Below are 12384 nucleotides of genomic sequence, written 5' to 3' on the forward strand. Positions count from 1 at the left end.
GAGGCCCAGGCGTCCCTCTCCCCGGCCCAGCCTCTGTCTCCATCTTCCCGCCACTGCCACCTTCAGTGTCCCCTCGAGGCACATCGACTACCCCTACCCCTGTCAGTCCCTCAGGCCTCTCTGGACATAATTCATTGCTTTTCTGTTCTATGCCCTTCAAGGTTCCTTCCTATCCAAATCCAATCAAACCAAAGAGTGAACTTCTTTTGTTTTAAAAGGCGAAACAACCTAATTGCAGTTTTTCTGAGAAAACAAAAAAGAAACATGACACGTGAAAAGTACATGTGGGTTAGAAGATCCGTCTTAATTTCAAAATTAAAATATGGGTGTTTAATTTTAACATGAAGACAATGACATGCCTTCGGAGCAAGGGAACACAAAGGGTATTTTTTTGCAGCTACTGTGTCTGCCCTGGGCTCTTTCTCAACACTGCGGAAAACAGTAAGGATGGGTCCTTACCTCTCAGCATCTAAAACTGTGGCTGCCTCTTTCCATATTAGGAACTCTGATATAAAGATGCCAATGCCAGAGACAAAATTTGGCTTTACAGTGATGCAGGCGGTAGTTTCAGAGCGACGTCTTTCCCCCGTATGGTCTCGTTGGATTCCCTCAAATTTGGGATCAGTCCTCCTGGACTCCCTCCTTGTGGAGTGTTGCAGAACTGGCTAATGGGACAAGGTCACCCTGGGGAAGGGCCAGAGATGAGTGGGGGCACAGTCCTGCCTCCTCTAAACAAAAGGATTTTTCCAAGATCTGTGTGGGTTAGCCCACTGCATCAGGGCCATAATTTCACAGAGGGCCTCGGGGCCAAGCCCCCATGTAGTGACAAGGCCCTCTTTCCCTCGCCTGATTCTCTGCACATGTTTCTCGCGGCGGGGAGGGGGACACAGCTGAAGGGTGACAACAGCAAGAGAAGATGCTGGTGAACAAATCCAAGCCAAATATCCCAAACACCTACTTCAACGTGACTAAGGGTTGGGAGAGGGATTTAAGCTCTGGACAATATGAAAGAGATGCCACGAGGCTCCACCAGATTCCTTAGAGGATGACTGCAACAGGAGGTGGGAGGAGGAGGAAAGGGTTTCAGGCTCAGTGAGATCGAGGGAGGGCTGCAGAAAATGGCATCTGAGATACTAGGGAAAGGATTTTAAGAAGCAAAAATGAGGGCAGAAGGATCCAGGAGGGGCAAAAGCCAGAACCCACACCACTGGGAGATGACAAGGAGCTCTGGGAGAACAGGGACCACCCATGGTTCTAGACCCTGGTTGCACAGTCCATCACCAGGTGGCTTTAAAAAGTCTGAGGTCCAGCCTTGTCCCTGATTAACTGAACCAGAACCTCTGAAATGGCAGCTGGGCAGGGGAATTTTTTTGTTTTTTAATCAATTCTAACTTGGATTGCTGAAGAAGAACATGGTGGAACTCTAGCAAGGCAGCCCGGTGCTTTTGAAGAGCCTGGTATTCTAGTCTAATGGGGTTCAGTGTTATCCCATAGGTAACAGGCTGCAAGGTATAAAGTGCATTGCATACAGCCAGTGTTATATTCTTGGGGGACCAGTTCAGGATTTGTTAAAAATAGATCAGGCCCAAAGTCTATGGGAAATGGTAAGAAGCCAGTAGAAAGAGAGAGAAAATAGATTTAGTGAATGAATGGATAGGATGAAAAGGAGAGAGGATCCAGTAAGGTTTTGAGCCTCATGGTCTAGGACTGTGCTGTTCAATATGGTAGCCACGAGCTACATGTGACCAGAGAGGACCTGAAATGTGGCTAGTCTGAATTGAGATGATTTGCTATAAATGTAAAATACACACTGGATTTCAAAGACTTAGTAAAGAAAAAAAATTAATGTAAAATATCTTGATAATTTTAATAATATTGGTTACAAGTTAAAACGATAATATTTTGGATACACTGGGTTAAATAACATATATTATTAAAATTTATTACCTGTTTTTTTTTCACATTTTTTTCTAATGGGGTTCCAAAAATTTTTAAGTTATATATGAGGTATTAAATCTCTATTTGAGAGCACTGGCCTAGAATATAAACATCGGTGCCATTTTCAGAAAAAGGAAAGCAAATAAGAGAAGGGACTATTGTTAGTAACATATGAGAGAACACAGTAAAGCTCCACCACTCCCTTCTCTAGCCCATTGAAATTGGGAAATAAGGCTGTCAGGGGAGTTAGGGTGGAGGTAGAGAGTCATAGCGGTTCAAAGGAGAGATAAGCAATGTAACCTTACTCAGCTAGAATGTCTTCCTGTCCAAGAGAATGGGACCAGCACCTGCCAGAATGTATTCATATAGCTTAAGATAAAAGCACTTCAGTCACAAGGAGCATTGGTCAGCAACAGAAGCAGAGAACTAAGGACCTGATCAATGGCAAACATAATCAGCACCTATCAAAGCACAGTCCAGGCTCTTAGTGTGACAGCATTAAGCAGAAGACGTCAATGACTAGGGTGACAATCTAACTCACTGTCCAAACCAAGACAACGGTGACAGTCAAAGGGACATTGTTAATAATCAGGCTGGGACAATAAACCAGAACTGTCCCAGGCAAATCAGGACACTGGGTCACCCTACCTCAATAACTCATTCTAATTTATTGCTCTCAATGAGAGCCTTCTGATTATATCAAATTTTAAGACGTACATTTAAAAATGTATTAACATTACTAAAAACAGGGTGCTTCTTACAATTGATGAGGGCATTTAACATCATGCTTCTTCCTCACCCCAAACCTGTTATTAATTCAATTGTGTATCATATGATCAATGGCATTTTATAATTAAGTTTACAGAGTAATTTGATTTCCCACATGGATGACTTAAAGGAGAATTCATTGATCAGAAGATAGGAATACCCTCCTACCAAGCAACTAATTTCCAGTGGAAAATAACAAGTAAGTATTCTGATGTTAAGCATTGGTCCCTTGTGAACTTGGTTAGTTGGAATTGGGATTCTAAATTGGGTTCTGAGTCTATGAGGTCAAAGTCCAGACTCAAGCATGGATGAAATTCTTGAAATCATTCTGCGCCGTGGGGACCTGCTCAGGCAGCCCCCTAGCTTTCCCCAGGGGACAACCCTCAGTGTCACCATAGACACCACCATGATCCTTCCCCATTTGAAATCCACAGAAGCAGTAAGTCAAGGAGCCTGGTTTAAGTCTGTCATGTTTGAAAGGCCAGTGAGAGGTTAAAATGAAAGTGGGGCTGGAAGTAGAACTTGAAGAAGTGTATGGGCCACACATAATCAGAAGCAGAAACTATTTGGGTTCTGTCCAGAAGAGCTACAGAGATAGATCGTGACTATGTGAAGTTAACAAAAAATTGTGGGAGTGTAAAAAGATTGCACCATAAATGCCAAATTAAATAGAATGGCAATAACTTGGTGTCTGCAGCCTCTTTGGAATACAGCAGTCATTGAGAAAAAGCACTGTGATTGAACAGCCATTTCCAATATTGGCTCAGAAGGGTAGTGGAGGGCATGTCATTAAAGCATGATTACCTGACAAGTATTATCACATATTACTGAAAGCGCTTCTTTCACAAAATAAATGATAATATGTAAACTGATTTTTTTTAAGTTTAAAGCAACTTACTTATTTTGTCCAATTGTCTCAAAATCTTTCACAGTGATCCCAAGGGAAGATGAAATGTCCAGTGGTATACCTCTCAAGTCAAACTCCAGTATCTGTTCACAGGAAGGTTATGAAAACAGAAAGGCTGTTAAAAGGATTAGAGAATACAAGATGCACCAACACAGTAAGTCAGGTCACTATCTTCACCCATAACAGTCTTCTGGATTATTCAATTCTATCATGAACCTTATAACTTAGACAGAAATGATTAAGTAGAAACAGAGAATCTGGAGACAGCTCCTAGCTTCGCATTTCCTAGGTTCTGTGGCTTTAGCCAAATCATCAATCCCGTCTCATAGTCAGAAATGAACTTAATAGCTACCACAATTGCAAGAATAAAAGGAAATGTGTATGCGGACATGCCCTGTACAATAGTTATTTTTTAATTATTTGCTTCTAATTATATTATTATCAAACAAAGAGAATGAATAACCCAAGAAAACATTTTTTAATGCATCAGCTCCTTTAAGCCCCACTGTGCTATGTGCTGTAGTCTGCTGACCTTTCTGAATCTTTGATTTTAATACAACACATTGCTTTCTAATGACAAAAATGTAAAAAAAGATTGACATGGCACCACTGGTGTCTTTGATTGTGTAATAAATGAGTTAAATAAACCAGTACGTAATAATGATTCGATCCTCCTTGTAATGGGTTTAGAATGGATGGAAAACACATTTCATAGCTCATATTAGAAAACTGAGGAAAAAATACAAGTTAGAAGTAAAATGGAGTAGTTGGAGAATGGCCAGAGGAGTTCTTGCTTTGCTCGCATAACCGTATACCTCTCTGCACTGGTCACATGGATTGAGCTCAAATATAAAGAGATATGTTTACCAGGTGCAATGGATGAGTCACGAAGATGGGAGAGAGTGTTGCTGTGGGGGGAGTGGGGGTGGGGGCGGTGGGGTTGAATGGGACTTCATATTTTTTGAATGTAATTTTTAAAAATAAATAATCTATTAAAAAAGTAAATAAATAAAGAGATATGTGGGATCATTCAAAACCCAACACGAGAAACACACTCACGTGGATTTTTTATTTGTTTGTTTCATTCTTGGAACTCCTTGTGAGGCACCAGGGATCCCCACTTGACCAGTTTCCTGGAGCATATAGCACACCTGGCTGGGTTCTGGGTTCCGATGAGATTACAGAGAAGTGGAATTCCCTCTCAAACTAGGTGAGACCAGCAGGGCTTTCCAGAAAGGCATTAAGAAACTTTTCATATTCACCTCATTAAATGTAGATTGTGGTCTTTAACTTATGGAGATTTTGGAATTTACCAAGAAGGGAAGGGATCTGCTGACAGTAGAAGGGAATTCTTCACCTACTGATGACTCAGTAAAAAAACAAAGACATTTATTACTGCTCCTATCCAGGAAAGTTTGACCTGGCTTTACAATGGGACTAGTCATCAACTTTTAACTTAGCCAGAGTAGAAAAGTCCTACTCAATGGAAATAATTAAATTTACACATTGCTACAACTATTTTAAACATGGAATCACATATAAAATAGGGGGAGATAAATAATCATATTACATCCCTTCAATGGAATATTATATAGTCATTAAAAATATTTTTGAATTAAATGACATGGGTACATGCTCAGAATATAATAATAAGAAATAATAGGATATGAAACTGTATTTGCTGTACAATGCTAATTTGCATTTATGGCATCACATTTTATTGAATATATTCATTCAAAAATCATTAATTGATACATCTAAGATGTTAACAGTAGTTGCTTCTGGAGTGTGAGATCAAAGGTAAGTTTTTTTTATGTTTATTTGAAGTTTTCAAAAACTTTATATGGAGGGAAGTGGACTTGGCCCAGTGTTTAGGGCATCCATCTACCACATGGGAGGTCCACGGTTCAAACCCCGGGCCTCCTTGACCCGTGTGGAGCTGGCCCATGCACAGTGCTGAGGTGTGCAAGGAGTGCCAGGCCACGCAGGGGTGTCCCCCACGTAGGGGAGCCCCACGCGCAAGGAGTGCGCCCCATAAGGAGAGCCACCCAGCACGAAAGAAAATACAGCCTGCCCAGGAATGGCGCTGCCCACACAGAGAGCTGACACAAGATGACACAATAGATTCCCCGTGCCGCTGACAACAGAAGCAGACAAAGAAGATGACACAGCAAATAGACACAGAGAACAGACAATGGGGCGGGGGTGGGGGGAAAGGGGAGAAAAATAAATAAATAACCAAATAAATCTTTTTAAAAAACTTTATATAAAGTATATAGTATTTTTATCAACATAAAAAATAATAAATGTCATTACTAAACTATACACACAAACTATTGTGTAAAAGGCTCTTGATTAGTCACATGCAGATGTGGGGGGGTTTTTTGTTTTTTTTTTTATTTCTCTCCCCCCCCCCCAGTTGTCTGCCCTCTGTGTCCATTCGCTGTGTGTTCTTCTGTGACTGCTTCTATCCTTATTAGCAGCACTGGAAATCTGTGTTTCCTTTTGTTGCGTCATCTTGTTGTGTCAGCTCTCCGTATATGCAGCGCTATTCCTGGGCAGGCTGTCCTTTCTTTTGCGCTGGGCGGCTCTCCTTATTGGGCGCACTCCTTGCACATGGGGCTCCCCTACACAGGGGACACCCCTGAGTGGCAGGGCACTCCTTGCGCGCATCAGCACTGCACATGGGCCAGCTCCACACGGGTCAAGGAGGCCCAGGGTTTGAACCACAGACCTCCCATGTGGTAGGCGGATGCCCTATCCATTGGGCCAAGACCGCTTCCCACTGATGTGTTTTTAATGATGGCATTTTCCCTCTGGGACTCTGGAGATGGTCTGATCCCACCCACTGCTTTATAGATGTGCCCCAGAGAAGCACTGTAACTGGACCATTTACACACAGCATGCCCACGGCTGTGTCAGGGCCAGAACTCAACCCTCCTCACTCCCAGGCCAGGCTCTGTTCACTGGTGTGTCATTGGTGTGTTATGTCTTCTTGAACTGCTTTGCTCCATAAGGGGAGATAGAGAAGATGGGGGCAAAACTTGGAATTCCATTTCTCAAGAGAAGAGTTAACTTGTGACCCAAAGAGGGGACAATCAGATGTAGCTTATCTATTAAAACAAAGTTAAGAAAATGATAACATCACCTCATTCCAGACAGGATTGAGTTCATTATCAACTTTCTTAGTCTTCTTTTTCTCATCTGCAAATAAAAAATAAGAAATATCAATCAATTAGAAATCCTTATAGAGCATTTATTCATTCAAAGAATATTTACTGAGGGCCTACGGTATGCCCACATTTCTCCACTCACCTGCCTAGGGTGGAGGCTACCTGAATCAAATATTTCCAAAAGGAAAGGCACTTTTTTTGGCCTACAAATTTTTCCCCATTCCTCAGACCTACAAGGAGTTAAGGGAGAGAGGATTCAAAGCAATGGAAATGCTGTGGTGCTCCCCGCCCCCAGCTCCTGCACACCCCAGGCCTCGGCATCTCTGGTTTGCTGCAGAAATGTCAAAGAAGCCAACTGAGATGCAGGTGTCCCCGTTTAATAGATGAGGACATCGAGGCTCAGAGGAGTTTAAGAAATATGTCTGATTTCACGTGAGGCAGAAGCACCTTCATTTGTGAGGACTTCTTTTTGTTTTAGGAGGTACTGGAGATTGAACCCAGGACCTCGTTCATGGGAAGCAGACACTCAAACCACTGAGCTAGACCCGTTCCCCAGAAGCACCCTCATTTAAACCTGCAATTGTGGCTCCGAAGCTCTTGCTGTCTCTGAGTGTGATAATCCCAAACCGTTTAAAGATTAAGCTAGACTCCTTCCCACAGCCTCAGTGCAAAGAATGCGGGGTGTTCTTTAATCCTCACTCGCCTTTTCTGAAGACTCAAGGCACTCTTCCTCTGTACCATAGAGACTGGACAGTACATCTACATAGATGAGTAATTAGTAATCTGGCTACTCCTTAAAACTTCTTTGGAGTAAGACCAAAAGAGCAGAGGGGCTTCCCTTGCGTCCCAGAGTCTCCAAATAATTACCAAAATAAAAGCCAATATTTGAGTACAAAATGCTTCACGAATTATCTCATCTTATCTCCTTAAATGCCCTAGGAGGTATATTACTTTCATTCCCCTTTCACAGGTAAGGAGACCGAGGAGTTGAGTAACATATTCCAAACCACGCAGTTAGTAAATGGTAGGGCTAATTCTTGAACCCAGGCAGGCTGACAGCAGTGGCCACACTCTGACCCACTTCTCAGCATTGTTTCCCCCTTTGACTGCTGTGGAATGGAGGAGGTAGTGAGTTGTATTCAGCTGAATGTCACATTACTTCAGCTCCGAGCACACAGCTGGCGCGGGGCTAACCACCTCATTCTTCCAAAGCCTCAGCATAGCAAAGCCATGAATCATTACCCTCAATCTGCTAAGCATTAACTTTCCCACTTGAGTGGGCCTCCCATGCCCTGCCTGGCTTCCCGTTTTAAGCTTCAGCCTGACCCTACTCATCAGCTCCTGCCTTGAACCTACACTGGCTGGTTCTGACTGGTCTTTCCACCGCCCCTCGCTGGATCTGACTCTGATGTTGCGTAGAAGCTGTCCTGAAATTTCTCCTCCCGCACTTCCAACATAAATGCCCCAGTCTTCCTCTCTTTCACAGTATGACAAAGTGCTCCTGAGAGCAGCAGGAGTTGGGCAAAGGGACATTTAACTTGAATGCAACTGGACAAAGTGGCTTCTTTCCATAATTATAACTGCTCTCTCTAAATAACTGCAGTGTCTCCTTACAACAACCCCGCATCTAAGCTTCTCAACCACTTTGCAGACAAGGAAGCAGAGAGAAGTATGTTACCTTGCCTCAGGTCACACAGCTAATACACAGAGCTAGAATTTGAACCTCCATTTCCCTGGCTCTAAAACCTATGAGTGTTTTTGCCACCACACCATACTGCCTCACTAGAAGCTATCAGAAATGTTGGAAGAAGAAAGATACATATATATAATATATATGCTAAGCATGGCACCTGGGGGGTGTCCATAGAGAAGTTCATGGACAGGTTTCAGGGTCTCCTGAAACTCCCTAAGACAATTTGCTCACACAAAATGTTACATCTGTCAGTTTTTCTGGGGACAGGATATACTGCTTTCTTCAGATTCTCAAATATGAGTGTTCTTAAAAAAGTGGAGAGTCCCTGCATTTGCCAAGCATGACATGGTGCCACTAATCCCTTCGCCATCTTACCACCATCTCACTGTCATAACCAAGGTTTAGGGTGGAGAACTGAGGCAGGAGGGAGTGAATCTGGCTCCTGAGACCACGATAGACATTCAGGAGAGAAGGCGGGCAATTTCAAGAGGTCACAGTAAGCAGGTGGGACAAGGAGAAGGCAGCAAATAATTTGCACAACTTAGGCAAAAAGGTAGGATCTGGGTCTGTGAAAGATAGTATTGAAGCAAAAATTCCAGTCTCCAAGTCCCTACGGCTCCAGGCAGGGAAGTAAGGCCTCTAGGGATCTGGGCTCCAGGGAGGCTGCGGAAGAGTCAGGGCTTGCTCATTTGAAACTGGCCCCTAGCCTGGTTACTGCTGGGAAACAGTACCAGGAAGACCCCTGCAGAGTGTTTTGGTTTCATTTTTTTTTATGTCTTTACTTCTACTTTTTATTTTTTTTAAAAGATACTTAGATTACATAAATGTTACATAAAAAATATAGGGGATTTCCATCTGTCCCGCTCCCTACCCTTCCTGCATCTTTCCACATTAACAACATCCTTCATTAGTGTGGCACATTTATTACAACTGATGAACATATTTTGGAGCGTTGCCACTAAGCACAGATTACAGTTCACATTGTAGTTTACAGTCTCTTAACTTGTGTAAATTATGACAAGATATATAACGGCCTGTATCTGTCATTGCAATGTCATTCAGGACAATTCCCAAGCACCGAAAATGCCCCCAAATTACACTTTTTCCCCCCTCTCCCTCCCTCAGAACCTCCAGTGGCCACTGCCTCCACATCAGTGATACACGTTCTTCCATTTGCTGCATTTATGTGGATGCCATGCCTGGTGCTACTGACTGTCCTGCCCCCAGTAGGGACAGGATTGTCCCCAAATCAGCTTTTGGGCAGTGTGAAAAGATTCACTTGTCCATTCATTCATTGTCAAACATTTATTAAGCACTCACTAAGTGCAGTAGCTGGGGAAAGAGAAGAGTCTAAGGCAGGTCTTCATCTTAAAAAGCTCCACCAAAAAAAAAAAGCGTTTATGGTTTATTGAATAGGAGGAACCAAAGAGAATTTTTATGCTTGTTGCTATCAAATAGCAAAACCCCCACCCTGCTCCTCCCTGCTCCATCCTCACCCTGAAGTTCCCTCCTGCAAGAGGGAGAATAATGTGAATAATGACGGGGCAGGTCGGGCCAAGGGCCTTCACAGCCCAGCCCATGGAAATGGGCCACTTAACCGAGTGTCCCCCAAGCGATGACCAACAACCTCATTCTTGCATCTAACGAATATTTTTGCACTACAACTTGCCAGGCACTGAGATAGGCAAGTTGGGAGGTGCAAAGATGCTCAGTTTCCACACTGAGTGGTCCAACTGTGAGGCAGGATGGGGGGCCACGGGTGACTGATAAAGAAAGATGGCCTTCAGTTCATCCTGCAGATGAACAGTGACGCAAATTCAGAGAAGAGGTGACTTCCAGCTGTGGCACCAGGCGAGGCCTTGCAGAGGAAGCAGAGGTGGAGCTGGAGCTTGGAGGTCAAGTAGGGATGGGAAATGTAGTGCTGGAAAGAAGAGGTCACTCCACGGGGAGACAATAGGGTGGGTGAGGCAGCAGAGAACAGGGCTGTGTCCGGGGGACACTGCACCACCTAATTGGCTAGAACTGAGTCATGTGGAAAGAAGCAGAGGGCAAGCCGGCTGCGTGGGAAGCGTGCAGTCACACCGTGGAGGACCTGAATGCCAGGCTAAGACTCATGTGGCAAATACAAGCCACTAAAGGGAGGAGGGTGGTAGGAATTGGACAACATAACTTCAAGAAGGTCACATGCAATGAGAAAAACCAAGTTGCCCAATGCTTCCAACACATGTTCCTGAACACATGATGCAGTTGTGTGTTGAAAACAAAAAAGAGTAGCTGAGTCTGAGCATATTCTGATTGACTGCAGACTAGGTGGGGGCTCTTCAAGTGGAACTTCCTACAGCTCCTGGCACTTGGTGCCCGATGCCGATGCTACAGGTGCTACCCTTTAGGGGGCACTCATTCTGGGTCAGGCTACTGCTAAACCCTCTACATACATTATTTCATTTATTCCTCCTGGCAAGCCTGCAAGGTAGGCTCTGTTATTACCCCTGTTTACAGATAAGCAAAGCAAGCCCAGAATGGTTAGGTAATTTGCCCAAGGACACAGAGCTGATCCCAGGAAAGCAAGGTCACAGCAAGAAGCCCTCGAACCCTAGCCTAGTCTAACACCAGAGCCCATGGACTGTGCCCTCCCGTCTCCCTAGCTAATAAGGAAAAATTAAGTAGCTGGCATTTGTTCCTACCCTTCTGAAGAAAGCTCCATCCTTTCCAGAAACGTGATTCTGATTTTATCAAAATGTGTATACATTTTATTGAAAGCCTGTCCTCACACATAAACAAACCAGCCAAATAAAATAAATAAATAATAGAGATGAAGTCTTTCCTTAATCAGCAGCCAGAGTCACACGCACAAACCTTTATTCAATTCCTTCTTTAAAAAAAAAAGGTTGCAGACACTAAACATGTAAACATCAGATTAAATTACTGGAAGTCTCCCCTCAACCCCCACTTCTTCACCTCACCTACCTCCCCTGTGCTCCCAGCTCTAATTTGACTAAAGTGACTGTTTCTTCCTATGGAAAGGAATGAAATATTTTCAACCCAGAACATAACAAATGACTCAAACACAGAGTTCAGTTCGCTCTGAACCACGACTCAAGGCATTCTTTGGGACATTTCCTGTTTTCTGATTAACTACGCCTGCTTCGCTCTCAGGTCCGTGAAGGTCACCACTGCAGCCAGTAACTGGCATGCCAACTCCCGAAAAGGTTTCCAAGAGAAGCCAACAAGCCCTCCCTGCCAAGCCGCCCCCTTCGTGTGGAACCATTTCCTTCGCTCTTCACCTACCAGACAGTGTGTTGGATTCTTTTTGAAAACCCTGAGAGCCACCAGGAGCCCTAAGACAGAACTGCTATACCTGTGCCGAGTGGACCAGGTGCCCACAGAGGTAATGACACCTCCAGTGGTCACATGAGTTACGCACTTCTAAGTGCACACCATCTCCCCATCCTAATAATCCTGCAGGAAAAAAGGACAGGGCTTAATCCAGATCTTCTGACTGGTCTCTCAAACCAGCAGCCTCTGCTACTCTGAGCTGTTATTTTGGGAAGTCATAAGGCTCCATCACCAAGTCCAGGGTCCCTCATGGTAAACTGGTGAGTTTAGACTAGATAATGTCTAAAGTTTTCTCTAACTCCTGTGGTACATGAACCTTATGAAATCTCCTCAAGTCCTGGCTGGTTGGAGCGCTGAGATGGCCCCAGGTGAAGTAGGGGCGCTATTTACAAAGCCTTCCCAGGTAACTCAGCTCCTCTGTGAGTTAAAGTAGACAGAGCAGGTCTCCAGGTTCAGCCACACGTCTCTACTTGACCTCTCAGTCAGAAGCCCTTCATCTTTCTGGGTCATGGCTCCTTTCCGCTGAGCAATGAACGTTCACACACATGCACAAATTGACTCCCTATTTC

The 12384-nt window shown here is 44.0% G+C and overlaps 1 protein-coding gene across 3 annotated transcripts in view; it reads right to left on the reverse strand.

The window, feature by feature from the left end:
* MYOF (myoferlin) overlaps positions 1 to 12384 on the reverse strand; it is a 157232-nt gene that overhangs the window by 126360 nt on the left and 18488 nt on the right. For all 3 annotated transcript variants that reach the window (XM_058298784.2, XM_058298783.2, XM_058298782.2), the window contains exons 2-3: positions 6762 to 6817; positions 3605 to 3696 (exon numbers count right to left, since the gene is read on the reverse strand). In XM_058298784.2, coding sequence (XP_058154767.1) covers positions 3605 to 3696; positions 6762 to 6817 — 148 coding nt within the window. The remainder of the gene's footprint in view (positions 1 to 3604; positions 3697 to 6761; positions 6818 to 12384) is intronic.

This window comes from Dasypus novemcinctus, chromosome 6, assembly GCF_030445035.2.
Source record: "Dasypus novemcinctus isolate mDasNov1 chromosome 6, mDasNov1.1.hap2, whole genome shotgun sequence".
NCBI classification, from domain to species: domain Eukaryota; kingdom Metazoa; phylum Chordata; class Mammalia; order Cingulata; family Dasypodidae; genus Dasypus; species Dasypus novemcinctus.